At 39.7% G+C, this 19,802-nt stretch overlaps 1 protein-coding gene across 1 annotated transcript in view; it reads right to left on the minus strand.

Moving 5' to 3' along the window:
- The window catches only part of SNX4 (sorting nexin 4), a gene marked incomplete at both ends in the record, with an annotated part of 65,141 nt that overhangs the window by 14,458 nt on the left and 30,881 nt on the right, over positions 1–19,802 (minus strand). Inside the window, one exon of the mRNA XM_079704819.1 lies at positions 10,518–10,579. Within this exon, the coding sequence (XP_079560945.1) occupies positions 10,518–10,579 (62 nt within the window). The remainder of the gene's footprint in view (positions 1–10,517; positions 10,580–19,802) is intronic.

Below are 19,802 nucleotides of genomic sequence, written 5' to 3' on the forward strand. Positions count from 1 at the left end.
TCAGCTAGGGTGCCTATTTAAATCAACTGTGGTGCTTTTAGAAACTATGAATGCTTACCCTGCTCTTGATCTACTCAATTAGAATCTCGGGGATAGAGCTGAGGCATGCATATTTTTAATTACTACATGGATGAGTCTGATAAACACACATGATTACATGTCACTATCTTAATAGGTAACAGAAAAAGACAACTGTACAGAAATACTAGGTATACCATAAAGCTTTGATAACTTGCACTAAAGTTGCATGACAAAGTCTACTTAAAACCACAGATCATTTTGTTGTCATTTCAGTGAAATTCTTGAAATAAAAATTACTTTTTATGGAAGATGCATATGTATATTATAATAAAGGGGGAATAAATCTATAATCCTAAATACTAGGAGATGACATAATTTGATATATTTCCTTCTAGTTCTTTTTATTTACTCATTTTAATATGGCTGAGATCATACGGTATACGCAATTTTGTATTATGCTTTTTCTATTAATAGTATTTCCCCACATTATTAAAATAACTTGTTCTCAGCACTATTTCAGATGGCAACTCATAATTTTTTAACCATTTTCCTGACCATTCAAGGTTGTTTACAATTTTTCTGCTATGTATAATAAATAGCTTCAATTGCATATATCATAAAAGGGAAAAAATTAAAACACTATCATTCTGTTAATCTGTAGTTTTTATACACTGTTCTTGAAATATCAGATTATACGCTTATAATACTAGAACAGTAAAACCACACATGGTTTTTAAAACTGTCAAGGAAGGAAAACAAACATAAATAAACATATCTCCTTCTGACAAGTTTTACTCATATGTTTACCCTCAAAATAGTAATAGCAACAGTTAGCCTTTTTTTAGTGCTTTGCTGTTTATAAAATGAATTTTTAACATCTCTAGCTATATTATCTAAAGCCACACTTCCAATGCCTACAAGACAATTCTGCTTTTATATACCTCTGTCACTTCAAATTCAACTACCTAAAGCCCAGCTCTTCACATGAAAAACAAAGTCTAGGGGTTTTGGCAGATTACAGGCATAACTAGCCAAATTTGTAATGTAGCAATCACAGTTAATGCAGCTATAGGTCACGTCAACAGAATTAATGGACAGTCCAGATCAACTATCTATTGGATGTTCCACAGGTACTTCATCCATCTGATCTTTGAGCACCTTTTAATGTGCTACCAACTCAAGGTCAATATAACCAAATTTAATTCTTTTGTTTACGAGACTAAAAACTAGTTCAAGAAAGGTAAGACTTACACTTAATCATCTATTTACTCCTATTAAGTCGTTTAGTACCTGATAAATACTTGGCATTTATAGGTTGTAGGTAGAATGAACCGATAAATGAATAAATGTGAGGAGGGAAACATGTACTGGGTTCTAAGTATCAGCCACTACTAGGCACAAGACCTCTCCCCTCAAGATATACATAGTCTAGCCCTTGACTACTCAAACTGTGGTCTATGAACAGCATCACCTGGAACTTGTTGGAAATGCATACTTGCAGGACTCATTCCAGATCTACCGACTCAGAATATTCATTTTAACAGTTCTCCAGGTGACTTGTATGCCTATTACAATTTAAGAAGCATCTGCTAAACAAAAGGTTCTAACTGAGGTCCAGGTATATGCCGAGGATTGGAACTAGAAAATGTTAACCAGTTTAGAGAGGGAGGGGAGGGAGAGGAGGGAGAGGAGGGAGAAGAGGGAGAAGAGGGAGAGGAGGGAGAGGAGGGAGAGGAGGGAGAGGAGGGAGAGGAGGGAGAGGAGGGATCCATTAACAAGGAACTATTAAAGTATAGAAGGAGGGACTTCCCTGGTAGCACAGTGGTTAATAACCCTCCTGCCAATGCAGGGGACATGGGTTCAATCCCTGGTCCGGGAAGATTCCACACGCTGCAGAGCAACTAAGCCTGTGTGCCACAACTACTGAGCCTGAGCTCTAGAACCCGCATGCCACAACTACTGAAGCCTGCATGCCCTAAAGCCTGTGAGCCACAACTACTGAGACCACGTGCCACAACTACTGAAGCCCGCATGCTCTAGGGCCTGCATACCTCCAACTACTGAACCTGTGTGCTGCAACTACTGAAGCCTGCATGCCTAGAGCCCATGCTCCACAACAAGAGAAGCCACAGCAATGAGAAGCCTGCGCACCGCAATGAAGAGTAGCCCTTGCTCGCCGGAACTAGAGAAAAGTCCGCACGCAGCAACAAAGACCCAACGCAGCCAAAAAATAAAATAAATAAGTAGAATAAAAAGTATAGAAGGATTTAGCATCAACTTTGTAAGAGGCATAATTGCTATCATAAAGTACTTAATGGGTGGATAACTGTCACAGATGAACCAGATCAAAGAGGGTAATAAATCTTTTGTAGCATCTGATGAAGACTATGGACCTTTTCCACTAAGGAGGGAAAATCACAAACAAAATTTTGCATGTAATTTCAGAGACTTCATGGATTAAAGACCTAAATGTAAGACAGGAAATCATAAAACTCCTAGAAGAAAATACAGGCAGAGCACTGTGACATAAGTCGTAGCACTTTCTTTGGATCTGTCTCCTAAAGCAACGGAAACAAAAGCAAAAACAAACAAATGAGATCTAATTCAACTTAAACACTTTTGCACAGCAAAGGAAACCATCAACAAAATGAAAAGACAGTCTATGCAATGGGAGAAAATAGCTGCAAATGATATGACTGATAATATCCAAAATACATAAATAGCTCATACAACTCAGTATCAAAAAAACCAAACTCAATTAAAAAATGGACTGAAGACCTGAATAGACATTTTTCCAAAGACATACAGATGCTCAGTACTACTAATCACCACAGAAATGCAAATCAAAACCACAACGAGGGACTTCCCTGGTGGCACAGTGGTTAAGAATCTACCTGTCAAAGCAGGGGACACAGGTTTGAGCCCTGGTCCCACATGCCGCGGAGCAACTAAGCCCATGTGCCACAACTACTGAAGCCCGCGTGCCTAGAGCCTGTGCTCCGCAACAAGAGAAGCCACCAGAATGAGAAGCCTGCGCACCGCAACAAAGAGTAGCCCCCGCTCACCACAACCAGAGAAAGCCGGCGTGCAGCAACGAAGACCCAACACAGCCAAAATTAAATAAATAAACTTATTTTTTTAAAAAGATTATTAAAAAAAAAAACCCACAATGAGATACCACCTCACACCTGTCAGAATGGCTATCATCAAAAAGAGCACAAACACCCAATGTTGGCAAGGACGTGGAGAAAGGGAAACCTTGTACACTTGTTGGTGGGAATGTAAACAGGTGCAGCCACCGTGGAAAACAGTATGGAGAGCCCTCAAAAAACTAAAAACAAAACTACCATATGATCCAGCAATTCTGTTGCCGGAGGGTAGGTTCTTGTTTTGTCACAGAAATAATTCAGAGACGAGACACAGAGGCCAAGTAAGCGAAGTGAAGATTCATTGAGCAACAGTATACTCTCAGGAGGGAGAGCTGGCAAGCTCAGAAGAGCAGCTGCCCTGAGCTCCTTTTGGCAAGCTGGTTATATGGGGTGTGAAAATGGGTGGAATATTCATCAAGGAGGGAGGGACTTTGGGGTAACTTCCTGGCTTTCATCCAAGTTCCACCTTTCTGAGAGGAGGGGCTGTTTTTGTCCTTGGTCTTCTCAGATCTGCCATGGTGTCAGGTGCATGATGGGTACTGCTCTGGCTGCAATGTTAATTCTATTGTAATGAGGGCATAATGAGCAAAAAGTTACATTCAGACATAAGAGGTTCCCACCTTTCTTTGCCTCTAGGACCCTGTCATTGCAAGATGTATGTTTCCTGTCATATGACCCATGCCTCTCTTCTCTGCTCGTATCTGGCTAACTGCCTGCTCTAACAATTCCACTCCTGGGTTATAAATATGAAGAAAATGAAAACACTGACTCGAAAAGATACATGCACCCCAATGTTCACAGCAGCATTATTTACAATTTCCAAGATATGGAAGAAACCTAACAGATGTCAACAGGCGAATGGATAAAGAAGTGTGGTATATATATGTGCATGTATATACAGATACACATACACACACACACACACACAAAATGGAATATTACTCAGCCACAAAAAAGAATGAAATTTTGCCATCTGCAACAACATGGATGGACTTGGAGGGTATTATGCTTAGTGAAATAAATAAGACAGAGAACTGTATGTTATCACTTATACATGGAATCTAAAAAAAAAAACTAGTGAATATAATAAAAAGAAACAGACTCACAGATATAGAGAACAAATAAGTGGTTACCAGTGGGAAGAGGGAAGGAGGGAGGGGCAAGATAGGGATAGGAAATTAAGAGGTACAAACTATTATGTGTAAAATAAACAAGCTATAAGGATACACTGTACAGCACAGGGAATATAGCCAATATTTCATAATAACTATAAATAATTTCAGAGACTTCAGAGAACCTGAAGTCCATCCTTATCTCCTAGCTTAAGGAATCTGAACTATAAAACCACAAAGGTCCTTCCTGCTCTAGTATTTTACAGTTCCATTAAGAAAGAAAGGAAAGAACTCCAAGAATGCTCAAGGGTCAAGACTCTGGAAAGGAATAAAAATATTATTACAACAAAAATAGAGGTACAGAACTAAATTTAGTTGCCCAGTCTGGTGTTCATCAGGGATAGAGGCGTGGGAGGGAAAGTCTCCAGCCCCAGGCAAGTCTGTAGTAATAAGTTTAATTTGTTTATACTTCCGTATATCATTTCATTTAAACAAAGTTCCATGCTAAAAAAGGGTTTGGAAATCACTCTCCCCATTTAACCCCACAATTGAACAGATATTTAAAATCGGGCTCAGAGATCTAACATGGTTTACTCAAAAGTCAGGCATCCAACGAGAGGCAAAGCTGAGATTAGAATCAACTGCCGTCAGAGTGTTCTACCTACTCATACCAACCTTCACTTTCTTTTTTTGGCTTTCTTAATCAAAAGAGCTCTTTAGGGAATTCCCTGGCGGTCTAGTGGTTAGGGTTCCGCACTGCAGGGTACACGGGTTCAGTCCCTGGTCACGGAACTAAGATCCCACAAGCTGCATGTTACGGCCAAAAGAAAAAAAAAAAGAGCTCTTCACCACCACTCATCAACCATATGACCAAAAAGTAAAAAATAAATTATAGAATCCTTCAACAAAATACATCCTGTGCATCTTTGAGCTCTGAGGTATATGACAAGGTTTGCATATCCCTGATCATGTTTACACATGACTCTTTGAAAAAATTTGCTTTTGCAGTTTCCTGGAATCCCTTGAAAGGAATTATACCAACTGAATCTGGGAAAGATGTTTTTCCTTGGTTGCTTCTATATGGATTCACAATCTATGAATTAAGATGAGTATTTAAAAATGTTCAATTAACAGAATATAACATTTTAGGCTATTAGCTCCTGACAGCTTTCATTAGCTTCAAAAACTTAATTACTGGCACTTAAAACTCTCTTTTTTCTAAGTCTTTTGCAGAGTGAATCCCGCCTATGTATTGTAAAAAATAAACAGAAACCTCAATTAAATAGAGTTGGAAGACCAAAAGGGGGAGCTCTCATGTCCTGTGTCCACAGCAGAGTCCAAGAAGAAGAAGAAAGATTCCTCTTCTTTCCTGGCCAGGTCTCAGCCCATGAAAAGCCACGGAGACTCTTTGTTTACTCTAGCCCTCCCAACTTCCTTTTCCTCTCTATGAAAGCCTTCTCCTTCCCTTGCCCTGTGGGAACTTGCAGGAGCCTTGCCATCGTTGCAGCCTGGAACTGCAATTCTCTGCTAATCTTTGCTGGAGAAATATCTGGCAGTCTATTTGTTTCAAGTCAACAGTGTTTGGTCCAATTCTTGACAGGAAGATCTTAAAAGTTCCTGAAACTAGTGAACATATAGACAAGTCCTATAAGCACCTACATGGAATGACCCTTTGGCCTGTCCTAAATTGAATCAGGTGCTATATCCAGGAGGAAGCTGCAAAAAGCCTAGGAACTCAAGAAGAGCAAAAAATGAACTCCCATACTCTAAAAAACAAAGACAAAAACAAAAAAACCCAGCAACACGCAACATGAACATATTACAAAAATCTTCCCTGTTTCTTCTCTGTGCATCTAATTCCTGCTCATTTCTTACTCACAAATAAGTTTAAGTCTTGTCACCTTTCCTTCCCTCTTTGACAGTCCTTTTCCACTCATAGCTCAATCTTTTTTCTTAATCCATTCTCTCACTTCAATCTCTAATTTAGCAAAAAGGCATAACTTTACAAAGTTATCGGATATATATAGAAAACATTTAAATTGAGACAAAGCTGATGAAATCGGCTTTATATTTCTTCCCCTCTCAAATTCCAAACCAAAGAACAGAAACACATTAAACTTTTTTCCAATTATGTGACTCTCAAGCTCTGGATTTTTTCATTACTCTTTTTTTTGGCTGCGCCGCGAGGCTTGCGGGATCTTAATCCCCAGGCCCCGCCAGTGAAAATGCGAGTCCTAACCACTGGACCTCCAGGGAATTCCCTGGATTTTTTCATGACTCTTATGGTCAGTGTAGTGCCACTGACCATAAGAGTAATGAATAAATAAAAAGGAAACAAAAAGAAAAGATAAAAAACACTCACTACCAATTGGTACTGCTCTGCAATCCTTTCCCACATTCCTAAATGATACCCTCATCAGTGCTTCTCAAACTGGGATATTTCATCTTGGATATCTGAAGCCATCTAAGCATGGCACAGTTTTTCTGAAGAACGAATTTTAAGTTTGAGGTAGGGTAAGTTATATATATACTTAAATAACCGTGGATGCTCTACAGAGTAAAATGTAAAATTTGAATAAACTGACAGAACTCAAGTTTTTCTGAAGAACGAATTTTAAGTTTGAGGCAGGGTAAGTTATATATATACTTAAATAATCATGGATGCTCTACAGAGTAAAATGTAAAATTTGAATAAACTGACAGAACTCAAGTCTTCAAAGAGATTCTGCACTTGCCGCAGCTGCTTCCAGCCAATCCCCCACGGAGCTGGTAAGGGGAGATAAAGGAGGGTATGCAGTAGGATCAGTTTAAGAACTCTCCTCTCCATTAGTCTGAGACAGACGGCCCTATATCACTCCCCTCAAGCTTCCTAACCACAGAATCACCCCACCTGTTCTCAGCAGAGACACCTGCTTTACTGAGACAGGGGCCAGCTAAAGTGGCCTCCTGCCACATACTGCTCCCCTCCTTTAAGACAGCTCTGTGCCTTCCTCTCTACCTTCTCTCCCATCCACCCTCCTACCCTTGCTCCCCCTGCAAAAAACCACCACCACCACCACAAAGAGGCCCTATACCCCTTCAAGAATAACCTCAGAGACTTTTCTTAACAGACTTACCAGTAACTTGCTGTCTTTCCTTCCTTAACCCTTTCCTGTCATTCCTAGGACCACTGCATTATATCACTCAAACCAAACTGCTCTCCAAATTAACACTGAAGATTTACCCACCCATTTTCCCCCTTTTCGACTAAATTCAATTCCTCTACAGTATAACTCCAACTTCTTGAAGTGCTCCCTTCACTTGCTTGACACTGCACACTCCTCATCAATTTCCCAATGTCTCTCTCACATTCTTTTTCTTTGCCTGACCCCTGAACACAGATATTCCCCAAGGTTCCGTCCTTGAGTCTCTCACAGACTTACCCTAACCCTCTAACGTTATCACCTTAACCCTACATTAAATATCATTCTATTAGGATGTAACTTTTATATACAACTCATATTCTCACCAGCCTCTTACAGTGCCGATCCAAATTTCCAATTGCTTAATAGAAATCTTTAAATCAAATGCAATCTATTCAAAACAGAACACTTTAATTCATTCCTCAAACCTGTTATTTTTCCTACATTCTCTATCACAATCCTCCTAATCATTCAGCTGCCTGCAAATTAAATTTTGGTATCTTTAGCACCTACCACGGTAGCAGGAGCTCAACAGATGTGTGCTGAATGACTGAAAGAATCAATTGATAAATCTTGTCATTTATGTCTCCTTAATAGTCCCTACAGGCAATTGCTCTGGTTCAGGCTCTTGATCACCTGCTTAAATTACCTTAACCACCTGTGGTCTCCTTGGCTCACTTTTTATGAAATATTTTAGATGTAAAATGGCTTTCTGTTAATTTACTGAGTTAGCAGAAAGGCGAATCTGTATAATATTTATCATGAGACATTAATGCAAATAATTTTCTTTACAATTTGATTCAGTCAAGTGACCTTTTATCCACTTGCCTCTCAAATTAACACAAGTCCATTTATTATTTACAATAAATGTACTACTTTTGAGAGTGTCTGATTTATGTTAATTATCATATGAGCATATTCCCAAGCTTAACTAGAGTCCCAGTTTGAGTAGTATTCTTAAAATCAGGGCTGACTCACGCATAGATCTAAAAGCAGGTAAGTCGCACATCATGCAGCTGACTTGAATACGATTTGCCTTTCTTCCCATTATTCCTGTTTAGACATATACTCCTATCCTAGTTATGAAGAGTCTACATGTTTACAATATTAATATGCTTCTCTTCATTAAAAAACATCATATAATGCTGATATTGTCCCATCTTGCATTTGATCAACCAAGACATATGGGATAACCTGTTACTCAAATTAAGTAAATATGTAGCCATATCTCACACCTGACATTCAAATAAATTTCATATGAATCAAAAATTTATAAAACCACAAAAATGTAGAAGAAATGAAAAATCTATTTTTTTATAATCCATATTGGGGAAGACCTTATTAAGATATACACAAAAGTCAGAAGCTATTACTTTATAAAGGGGAAAATCTAACCACTTACATGTTAACCGAATTTAACAAATTGAGTATTTCTGTGAATCAAAAACTACCAGAAGGGCTTCGCTGGAGGTGCAGTGGTTAAGAATCCACCTACCAATGCAGGGGACACGGGTTCGAGCCCTGGTCCACATGCCACGGAACAACTCAGCCCATGCGCCACAACTACTGAGCCTGCGCTCTAGAGCCCATGAGCCACAACTACTGAGCCCACGTGCTGCAACTACTGAAGCCCGCACACCTAGAGCCCGTGCTCCTCACAAGAGAAGCCACTGCAATGAGAAGCCCGCGCACCACAACGAAGAGTGGCCCCGGCTCACCGCAAGTAGAGGAAGGCCGCACATTGCAATGAAGATCCAATGCAGTCAAAAAATTAAAAAAAAAAAAAAAAGCCCCATACAGTTATTTACTGATAACAATATATATTGGAGAGCTGTTTTTAAGTAAAAAAAAAAAAAAAGCAAAGTAAAACAAGTGAACATAGCAATGTATAAAACATGCTCCCTTTCCATGTTTAAAAAAACGGGGGGTGGAAGGGGGACTTCTCTGGTGGTCCAGTGGTTAAGAATCTGTCTTGCAATGCAGGGGATGCCTGCTCGATCCCTGGTCAGGGAACTAAGATCCCACACACCGAGGGGCAACTGAGCCCGTCCGCTGCAACTACTGAGCCCACGCGCCACAATTACAGAGCCCACACACTCTGGAGCCTGTGCGCCACAACTAGAGAGAAGCCCACGTGCCACAACTAGAGAGAGAAGCCTGTGCGCTGCAATGAAAGATCCCGTGTGCCACAACTAAGACCCGACGCAGCCGAAAAATAAATAAATATATTTTTTTAAAGGGGGGAGGGAGAAATGCATTTGTTTGTGTGTTAATATATACATTTATGGTGCTACATGTTACTAGAAGGATACAAAAGTAACTCAGAAACTGCTATTAGTTGCCTCAGAGGAGGAGACCAGGGTGGTTGGCAGGCAGGAGGGAAGAGACTTTTCACTATATAAGTTTTTGTTTCTGTTGAATTTTGTGCTATATGAATGTCTTACCTATTCAAATATGTTAAATGAATTCTTTTGATTAATTCAATCAAAAGGACTTAGAACATTAGCAAGGACATTTTTCTTACAAGAAGATTTGGATAATTAACTTCTAAAATGTCACAACTAAAATAATTAACACACACAAAAATTCACAAAAGAAAAAGCTCAAAAATAACCAAGATATGCAAGTTATCTACACAAGTAAATATTCTAATTTACACTAATATTACCTCAAGACTGAAAAACCCATCTTGCAAAAGCCTTCAGAAATTATAAAGTGACACAAAGAAAGAAAAGAAAAAGAAAACCACTAACTCTGTATGACAGTGATTTCCAAAGGAATCTTCTTGGGCATTCTGCCAAGAAAGTAAAAGACACCGATCACTGCTTCAGAGCAGTTTATCTTTTATCTGCTCAATATATTAGACTCCCTTATTATTTTTTATTTAAACAAAGGCTTTACAGTGAAAAGTTTGAAGACTACTACTACAGGACATCATTTAAAAAATAATCTTTTGCTTTCCAGAATCATATATTTTCAAGAATTATAGTTCTTAGGCAAAAAGCTAATTAGAGCTAGCTGTTGTTTATTATAAAAGTTTGCATAATGCTTACCTGAAAACTCGCCCATAATTCCCATGTACTTTATATACACCATACAGTCGGTCTGCTACTCTCTGGAATAAATATTCGAAAGAAATTGCTATGAAGTCAAAGTTACATAAAGATTACTTAAAAAAAAGATTTTATCCTCATTTAAAATACATATATATATATATATATATACACACACACACACACATGCTTAGCACAATAACCTTGAAAAATATGGAAAACAAGCTTAAATCTCCCAAAGTTTCATCATGGGGAGAAAAAACACCTAGTGTTGTCATATTTATGTAATAGCTTTCATATTTCTTCACACATATATATTTTTTTAATTAACGTTTTAAAATTTCCTATACCAAGAGTGCTAATATTTTTAACCAGCAGGTTACTATTACTTTTATTTATTTATTTTATACATTTGTTTATTTATTTATTTATTTATTATTTATGGCTGTGTTAGGTCTTCGTTGCTGCACGTGGGCCTTCTCTAGTTGTGGCGAGCAGGGGCTACTCTTTGCTGTGGTGCGCGGGTTTCTCACTGCGGTGTCTTCTCTTGTTGCAGAGCATGGGCTCTAGGCACGTGTGCTTCATTAGTTGCAGTATGCGGGTTCTAGGGCACGTGGGCTCAGTAGTTATGGCTCGCAGGCTCTAGAGCGCAGCCTCAGTAGTTGTGGTGCACAGGCTTAGCTGCTCATGCGGGATCTTCCCAGACCAGGGACTAAATTGGCAGGCAGATTCTTAACAACTGCATTGCCAGGGAAGCCTCAATATTACTTTTAATAGATACCACTTTAAAAAAAATTTATTTATATACTTATTTATTTTGGCTGCACTGGGTCTTAGTTGCGGCATGCGGGATCTTTTAGTTGTGGCATGCAGCTTCTTAGTTGCGGCATGAGGACTCAGTTGCAGCATGCGGACTTCTTAGCTGCAGCATGCATGTGGGATATCTAGTTCGCCGACCAGGGATCAAACCCAGGCCCCTGCATTGGGAGCACAGAGTCTTACCCACTGGAGCACCAGGGAAGTCCCCCCATTTAAAAAATTTTTTTATTTATTTTATTTTATTTATTTGGCTGCGCCAGGTCTTAGTTGCAGCATGCAGGATCTTTTAGTTGCGGCATGTGGGATCTAGTTCCCTGAGCAGGGATCAAACCCAGGCCCCATGTATTGGGAGCGCAGAGTCTTAACCACTGGACCACCAGGGAAGTCCCCTGATACCACTTTAAAAAGGTGCATAAAATTCCACCTAGTGGTGTGTAAAATATATAAGCATTCCTTGTCAGATAGTTAGTTATCCCTAATTTTTTCAGTATTATAAATAATGGTGAAATAAGCATCTCTGAGAGTACAACTTTTTCCAAATTTCAGATTATTTCCTTAAGATAAAGTCCCCAAAGGGGAATTTACCAAGGGAAAGAATATAAACATTTTCAATTGTATTGACAGTTTTATGTATAAACATTGCACACATGCAATATACTTCTTTTTTTTTGTTTTTGGCTGCGTTGGGTCTTTGTTGCTGCTGCACGTGGGCTTTCTCTAGTCGCGGCGAGCAGGGGCTACTCTTTGCTGTGGTGCGCGGGCTTCTCATTGCAGTAGCTTCTCTTGTTGCAGAGCACGCGCTCTAGGCACGTATGTTTCAGTAGTTGCAGCACGTGGGTTCTAGGGCACGTGGGCCCAGTAGTTATGGCTCACGGGCTCTAGAGCACAGCCTCAGTAGTTGTGGCGCACAGGCTTATTTGCTCATGCAGGATCTTCCCAGACCAGGATTGAACCTGTGTCCCCTGAATTGGCAGGAGGATTCTTAACCCCTGCACCACCAGGGAAGTTCCCAGGCAATATACCTCTGTGCTACTTTATCAAGTTAATGCCTTCTAACCAACTAACATTAGGTATTTTAATAACAGTAGAATTACAGTTTAGGTCACTGAGATAAAATATGTACTGCCTAGAGACTTCCCTCGTGGTCCAGTGGTAAAGAATCTGCCTTCCAATGAAGGGGACGTGGGTTCTATCCCTGGTTGGGGAACTAGGATCCCATGTGCCATGGGGCAACTAAGCCCACGTGCCACAACTACTGAGCCCAAGTGCCTCAACTAGAGAGCCCTCATGCTGCAAACTACAGAGCCCATGCACCACTACTAGAGAAAGAAAAAAAACCCCACGCACCACAACTAGAGAGAAGCCCACGTGCCACAACGAAGAGCCCAAGTGCTGCAACTAAGACCCAATGCAGCCAAACATTAAAAATAAATAAATAAAATAAATATTTTTTAAAACTACAAAAAAAATGTACTGTCTAGCCATTCATACAAATTTTACAAAAGACAAAACAAAACACCATATGCAGTAATCTCCTTTACTTTCCCCCAAAGTATTATGGACATGAACTAGAAGATCAAAAGTCAATCCCACATAAAACCCTAAAAAAGAAATCCTAGTATATAATTTCCAAATGTAAACCCTGAATTTACATTCAACCCCTCTAGTTCCTTACTCAAACATGAGTAATTTGAGGAATTAGGCATTAACCATACAATAATTCTTAAACCTTTCAATACTTCAGCTTAAACTGAATGAACCACATTGTAAAAACCTGGAGCAGGCGTAGGAGGATCATAAAATGTTTTCCATCTCTCCTTGACCTGCTAGACTAGAGGGCAGCACACTACAGGTCTGCAGCTTGTTTTTGTAGTCTTATTGGAACACAGTCATACTCACTCATATTAGCGCTGTCTATGGCTGCTTTCATAGCAGGGTTGAATAGCTTCAACAGGGACCACATGGCCCAAACAGCTGAAAATATTTACTATCTGGCCTTCGGAAAAAGTTTGCCGACCCCTGTACTAGACTCCACTTTCAGGATAAAGTTCATAGTCTTTACTATGCTTGAAACTTTCCAGGGCTGTCCACAGACCTCTAAACTAATTTCTCTGGGATGTTATTTCCCAATTATTTTTTGAGAGCCCTATAGAGTGTCAAAGGTTGGTTGGTTGTTTAAAGTGGTTCCATTGTCAAGTAAGTTTGGGAAATACTGAGATTAAAACGTTTAACAGGTTTTTTTTCTGCAAGACTTTTTTGAACTTTAACACGATATACGAATCAGGACTATTGAAAGAGAGTTGGTTTGCTGTAGGGAACATGTTACAGGACGGGCATTCAAAGAATATAAAACAGAAAATGTCACTCTAGAGTACTAACTTTTGCAGATCCTCGTACATTTTTTTTTTTTTTTGGCTGCACTGCATGGCATGCAGGATCTTAGTTCCCCAAACAGGGGGTGAACCCTGCCCCATGCAGTGGAAATGCGGAGTCTTAACCACTGGACCACCAGGGAAATCCCTAGATCCTTGTACTTTTAAAGATCAAACGTCCTCCTGACAGCTGAGCATTTTATCATCTATCTACGATATTAAGTATAGAAGAGAGGGAAAGAACTTGTTAAATAACCACATAAGAATAAAAACTAGAACAACTTAGATACAAAATGCATACACAAAATAAATGTTCAAAGAAAGTTTCTGAATCCCTGGTATTTAAGGGTTTTTTTCCTTTAAATTTTATTACTCCTGGCAGCTGCTACAAAAGGAACTTTTACCATGATAATTAGAGCTCCGGAAAATACTCTGGTCCATAGAACATGACAAAAAGAGGCAAGAGTTCTCATACTCCAGAAAGGTGAGCAACCACACAAGGAACTACTCTATTGGTGAATGAGGCAACAAAGAGCCACTCAGCAGTTGTTACTGGACCAGCAATGTTTCTGGCATGAACTACTCATGGAAACAAATTGTTCTAGCCAACCGGAACATGAGATGATTGGTACCTAGATCATCAGGCAGTGAGAAAAAACATGAAGCGAGGAAAAATGATAAACTATAGACCAAAAAATATCATTTCTAGAGAAAAGTAAAGACAAAAATGGCAGGTAAATAAATCATGAATTATTAAAACCTGAAACCAGATTAATTCAGTGCTCGTTGGTAAGCAAGACTCATGGTGCCAGGTAAAGGGGGCTATACACAATGATTTAGTCTACACTGCCACTCAATTTCAATTCTGTTGAAAAGCCTTTCTTTTTGAAAAGTGATCATCTGACAACTGACAGGGGAGGACTGACACCTAGCAAATAATATGACAACAGAAGAAATTTGACAGACTCATCTTATCATCCTCTCCAGTTCTGGATCATTTGCAACTATGGTAAGAATGTCTTCTCTATCCTCACTGAAGTAGTAGGGGATTAAATGTTAAAAAGGACACAAAGTCTTACGACAGTCTATTAGATGATCTTATTTTAAATATCTGGACACATAGCTTTTCTTTTGAATTATCTCCTAAGGAGGCAATGATTATGAGATTTAGGACTCCTGATACTACTGCCAAAATCTTTCCCAAAGGAACTGTATGTAATACTTTACACAATGCCGCTGTCACCAAATATTTCACAAACACTAGATATGACCATATTTATATATGACTACAAATTAAATGTTAAATAGTGCCTCAATAATTTCAATTTACATTTTTAGAGTATTAGCAAAGTTAAACATTCCTCCCTCCCTTTTAAATTTGATTTCCCCTAGAGAGGCAGCAAATATGGTTGTAGGAAGTAAGGGATTTGGAGTAAGACAAATGTGAATTCAAATTCCAGCTCCTGGGACTTCCCTGGTGGTCCAGTGGTTAAGAATATGCCTTCCAATGCAGGGGACGTGGGTTCAATCCCAGGTTAGGGAACTAAGATCCCACATGCCAAGGGACCACACATAGAAAGAAGCCCATAAGCCACAACAAAGAGCCGGCATGCCACAACAAAAGATTCCACATGCTGCAACGAAGATCCGGTGCTGCAACTAAGACCCGGTGCAGCCAAAATAAATAAATAAATATTAAAAAAAAAAAATTCCAGCTCCTTCTTACTTTAGGGTTTGACTTTTGAGAATTTATTAAACTACTCTTAGCCTTAGTATTATATCATTCTCTCGGAAATGTGGAAATGAACCTCATCATATGACTCTGAGGATTAAAGAAGATGACATTTGTAAGGTTCCTGGCAATAAGCAAGGTGGCTCAGTGAAAATCAATTCTCTCCTCCCTCAATCTACCTGAATTCACGTCCTCTGTCAATATATCATTTGTAGGTGGTTAAGAGCATGGGTTCTGGAGTCAGACAAAGGTTTAAATTCTGGCTTCATCATATCTATTTATAGTATAATATTAGGCAAGTTACTTAACTTCATTTGCCTCTGCTTCCTAATCTATAAAATGGGGACAGTTACAGCACCTACCTTCAAAGGGCTACTATCAGAATTAGGTAAGAATAACACAATATGCTTGGCTGATATACAACAGTAAACAAATATTAGATTAGCATTATTTTCCTTTTGTCTTAGTTTACAAAACACAGATTATCTCATCTGAGCCTCACAACTCTATGAATAACACACTCATTCATATAACAAATATTTATGTAGTACCTACTATGTGCCAGGCAGATATTCCCATTTTCCAGCAAAGAAAACAAACTCTGAAAGGTTAGTGGATTTGCCTGAAGAACCTGGTAAATGCCAGAGACAAGTTCTAAATCCAGCTCCTCTCAGTCTAAGGTCACCTGCCCTTTCTGGTTGTTCTGTTTTGACGTCTTAAATATTAACTCTTTAACCTGTTAGTCATTTATTTTTTTGCCTTTTCTACTTTCAAAAGAATTCTCCTTGTCAGAAAAGATCGTCAAATAATTCTATTTTCTCTTCATCTGTTAACAATTCATAATCTGTCTCAAACAGTGTCTGAGCCTTCTTCTCCTGACACTCTGAATGCTACAAAAAAGCCCTCACTGTGGTGATTTCTGTGTTGTTTGCAGGCTTCTGTCAGTGTTGGGCTCTAACCTTCCATTTTTAACTGTTATGTCACTGTCTATGACTAAACAGCCTTTCTCCTAATTTTAGAACCATCAAGATTTTAGCTATTCTGTATTTTCCATTGGCATTTATCTCATTTATAGAGTCAGAATTTCAATTTCACTCACAGAACAAGTGCTGCCTTTCCTTTGAAGAGCTCAAGCTGTCTTTTATGTCAATTAAGTTTCTGAAGCCTGTTTTCATAAAGTTTAGGGTAAATATATCAATACCCAGAATTCTCTTACTTGTGTATTGTAAGCTCTCTGATGACAAGGTCATTTTTCTTTAAAGGTCACATTTCTTTTTTTTTTTTTTAATTTTATTTATTTATTTTTGGCTGCATTGGGTCTTCATTGCTGTGCACAGGCTTTCTCTAGTTGCGGCGAGCGGGGGCTACTCTTTGTGCGGTGTGCGGGCTTCTCACTGCGGTGGCCTCTCCTGTTGTGGAGCACGGGCTCCAGGCGCGCAGGCTTCAGTAGTTGTGGCACATGGGCTCAGTAGTTGTGGCTCACGGGCTCTAGAGCGCAGGCTCAATAGTTGTGGCACAGGGGCTTAGCTGCTCCGCAGCATGTGGGATCCTCCCAGACCAGGGCTTGAACCCGTGTCCCCTGCATTGGCAGGCGGATTCCCAACCACTGCGCCACCAGGGAAGCCCTAAAGGTCACATTTCTTGTCAAATATACATTACTAACCAGTTCTCCCTGGCTGGTTATAATTAAATTCAAGAAGTAATTTATGTTATTGCTTTTTAAGATTTTTTAAACATAAAACTGTCAGCACATACCTCCATTTATTCATCCATTCAGTGAATATGTAGTGGGTGCCTACTCTGAGTCAGGCATTATTCTAGGGATTTGACAGTGAGAAAACAAATTCCTGCTCTTGGGAGCTCACATACACTAGTAGAGGAGATAATTAACAAATGAGTACAGAATACAATGTCAGTGTTGCTATGAAGACAACAGTGATGACAGAAAATGACAGGAAATGATAGAAAACTGCATTGTATTTTATATAGGTTGCTCAGGAAAGATGATTTCTCTCAGGGGGCATTTGGGCCAATAACTGAATGACAAAAAGAGAACAGGCCATGAGAGGTTCTTGAGAGCGGGGCATGGGGGAAGAATGGTACAGGCACAGGAAAGAGCAAATAAAAGCCCTAGGGCAGAAGCAAGCTTGGCATGGTTGAAAGTAGTTAGAAGGACAACAGGGCTGAAGTGGAATGTACAAAAAATAAAAAGGAACATGGGGGGCTTCCCTGGTGGTGCAGTGGTTAAGAATCCGCCTGCCAATGTAGGAGACATGGGTTCGAGCCTGGTCCGGGAAGATCCCACATGCCGCGGAGCAACTAAGCCCGTGCGCCACAGCTACTGAGCCTGTGTTCTAGGGCCCACGAGCCACAATGACTGAGCCCACGTGCCACAACTACTGAAGCCCGTGTGCCTAGAGGCCCTGCTCCCAACAAGAGAAGCCACCACAATGAGAAGCCTGCGCACCACAACGAAGAGTAGACCCCACTCACCGCAACTAGAGAAAAGCTCGTGTGCAGCAACGAAGACCCAACACAGCCCAAAATAAAATAAATAAGTTAATTTAAAAAAAAAGAGAGAGGAACATAAAAACAGTTGTGTGAGAGACTCAAAATTTTTCTTTAACATCACAGTTAAATTTTTTTTTTTTTTAGATGTTGGGGTAGGAGTTTATTAATTTATTTTATTTATTTTTGCTGTGTTGGGTCTTCGTTTCTGTGCCAGGGCTTTCTCTAGTTGCGGCAAGCGGGGGCCACTCTTCATCGCGGTGCGCGGGCCTCTCACTATCGTGGCCTCTCTTGCTGCGGAGCACAGGCTCCAGACGCGCGGGCTCAGCAGTTGTGGCTCACGGGCTTAGTTGCACCGTGGCATGTGGGATCTTCCCAGACCAGGGCTTGAACCCGTGTCCCCCGCATTAGCAGGCAGATTCTCAACCACTGTGCCACCAGGGAAGCCCCACAGTTAAATTTTGTCATGATCTTTAAAGATTATTAACTATTAATCATACTCAAAAATATACTTTCAGCAGAAAATCAGATATAATCACTATCCTATCTTGACTTTTGACAATTTTCTTACTTGCTTTATGAGAGCAATCACCCATACCTTCTTGCAGGCTAGATGATCTGTAGCACAGTTTCACAACAATGACAATTATTTCCTCCCTCCTTTAGATCTCACTCAAATTTACTACCTATGCTTCATGGATTTTCTGAGTGTTTAACTGTTAAACTTTGTTCAATTCACTCCTCATCTCTACTATTTCTGATAAATCTGATTATGGCTGGTTTTTCTGCCTTGTCCCTTAGCTTCTTCTGGATGTGAAGGACTGCTTGAGAACATCTCAATATCTGGGGTTAGTCCTGTGACTGCTTAATGGTGTACCCCTGCCTGCCCAAGACTCTCAGAACTGTTAAGCTCCCTGCTACATGATGCTTTCTACAGGGTGTCCCCCTGCCCTTTGGTTGAAGGCCTTTAAGGAGGATACGGCATTCATAATCAGCCAGACTTCTAATTTGAGTAGATTCTCCAAGTTTTCTGGCACAGAAGACAAAGCAGTATGAAGTGTTCTTCCAGTCTTCTGGGATGTCTCTGTCCCCACCTCCACTTTCCACAAGAACTGCTGCCTAATTTGTTTAGGTAACTTCAAAGCAGCTAAGGGCCTAGAAATTTTAGCTCATTAATTCACAAGTCCTTTCCAATACCCAGTTCTTGACTCTACCCTAATAATTCTCACAGGTAACTTTTCTTTTCATAGAAAGTATCTCACAATTTTTTTAATAAGTCCTATAGTATTCTGAATGGTTACACAGATTGGGCCAATACAAGGATACTTCAGAAGGATTTATTTCCCTTGCTCTATTTTTTTTATACTTATGAAAATCTTCAAACATACAAAAAGCATAGAATAGTAAGATATACTCCCATTTCCCAATACTTACCTTCAACGATTATTATACAACCAATCTAGTTGCATCTAAAACTGCCCCCACTCTCCACTACTTACCAGCAGACTCTTTCATTAAAACAAATCCCAGATAATATATTTCATTTCAAGATGATTCTAATCAGCATAAGATATAATCCTAGACCTGGTAACCCAGCGTCTTTCAAAGCCTTTAAGGAGAGTTCTAAGGTTTCCTCTAGGTTACCCCAAAGGACCAGAGTGGATGACACAACATTTTTCAGGTACTACATTAATTTACCCAAAAATATTTTTCTCGCATGTCTGTTACAGCCAAACTGTACAGCTAAGTACAATCATTATTCGTAGATTTCTAGTCCCTTTTGTCAGAGCAGACCATTACCCTACATAAATTTAGTTAGTATAATTTAAGAGCACACAGAATGGCCTAACACAG

This window comes from Hyperoodon ampullatus, assembly GCF_949752795.1.
Source record: "Hyperoodon ampullatus genome assembly, chromosome: 5".
Lineage (NCBI taxonomy): Eukaryota > Metazoa > Chordata > Mammalia > Artiodactyla > Ziphiidae > Hyperoodon > Hyperoodon ampullatus.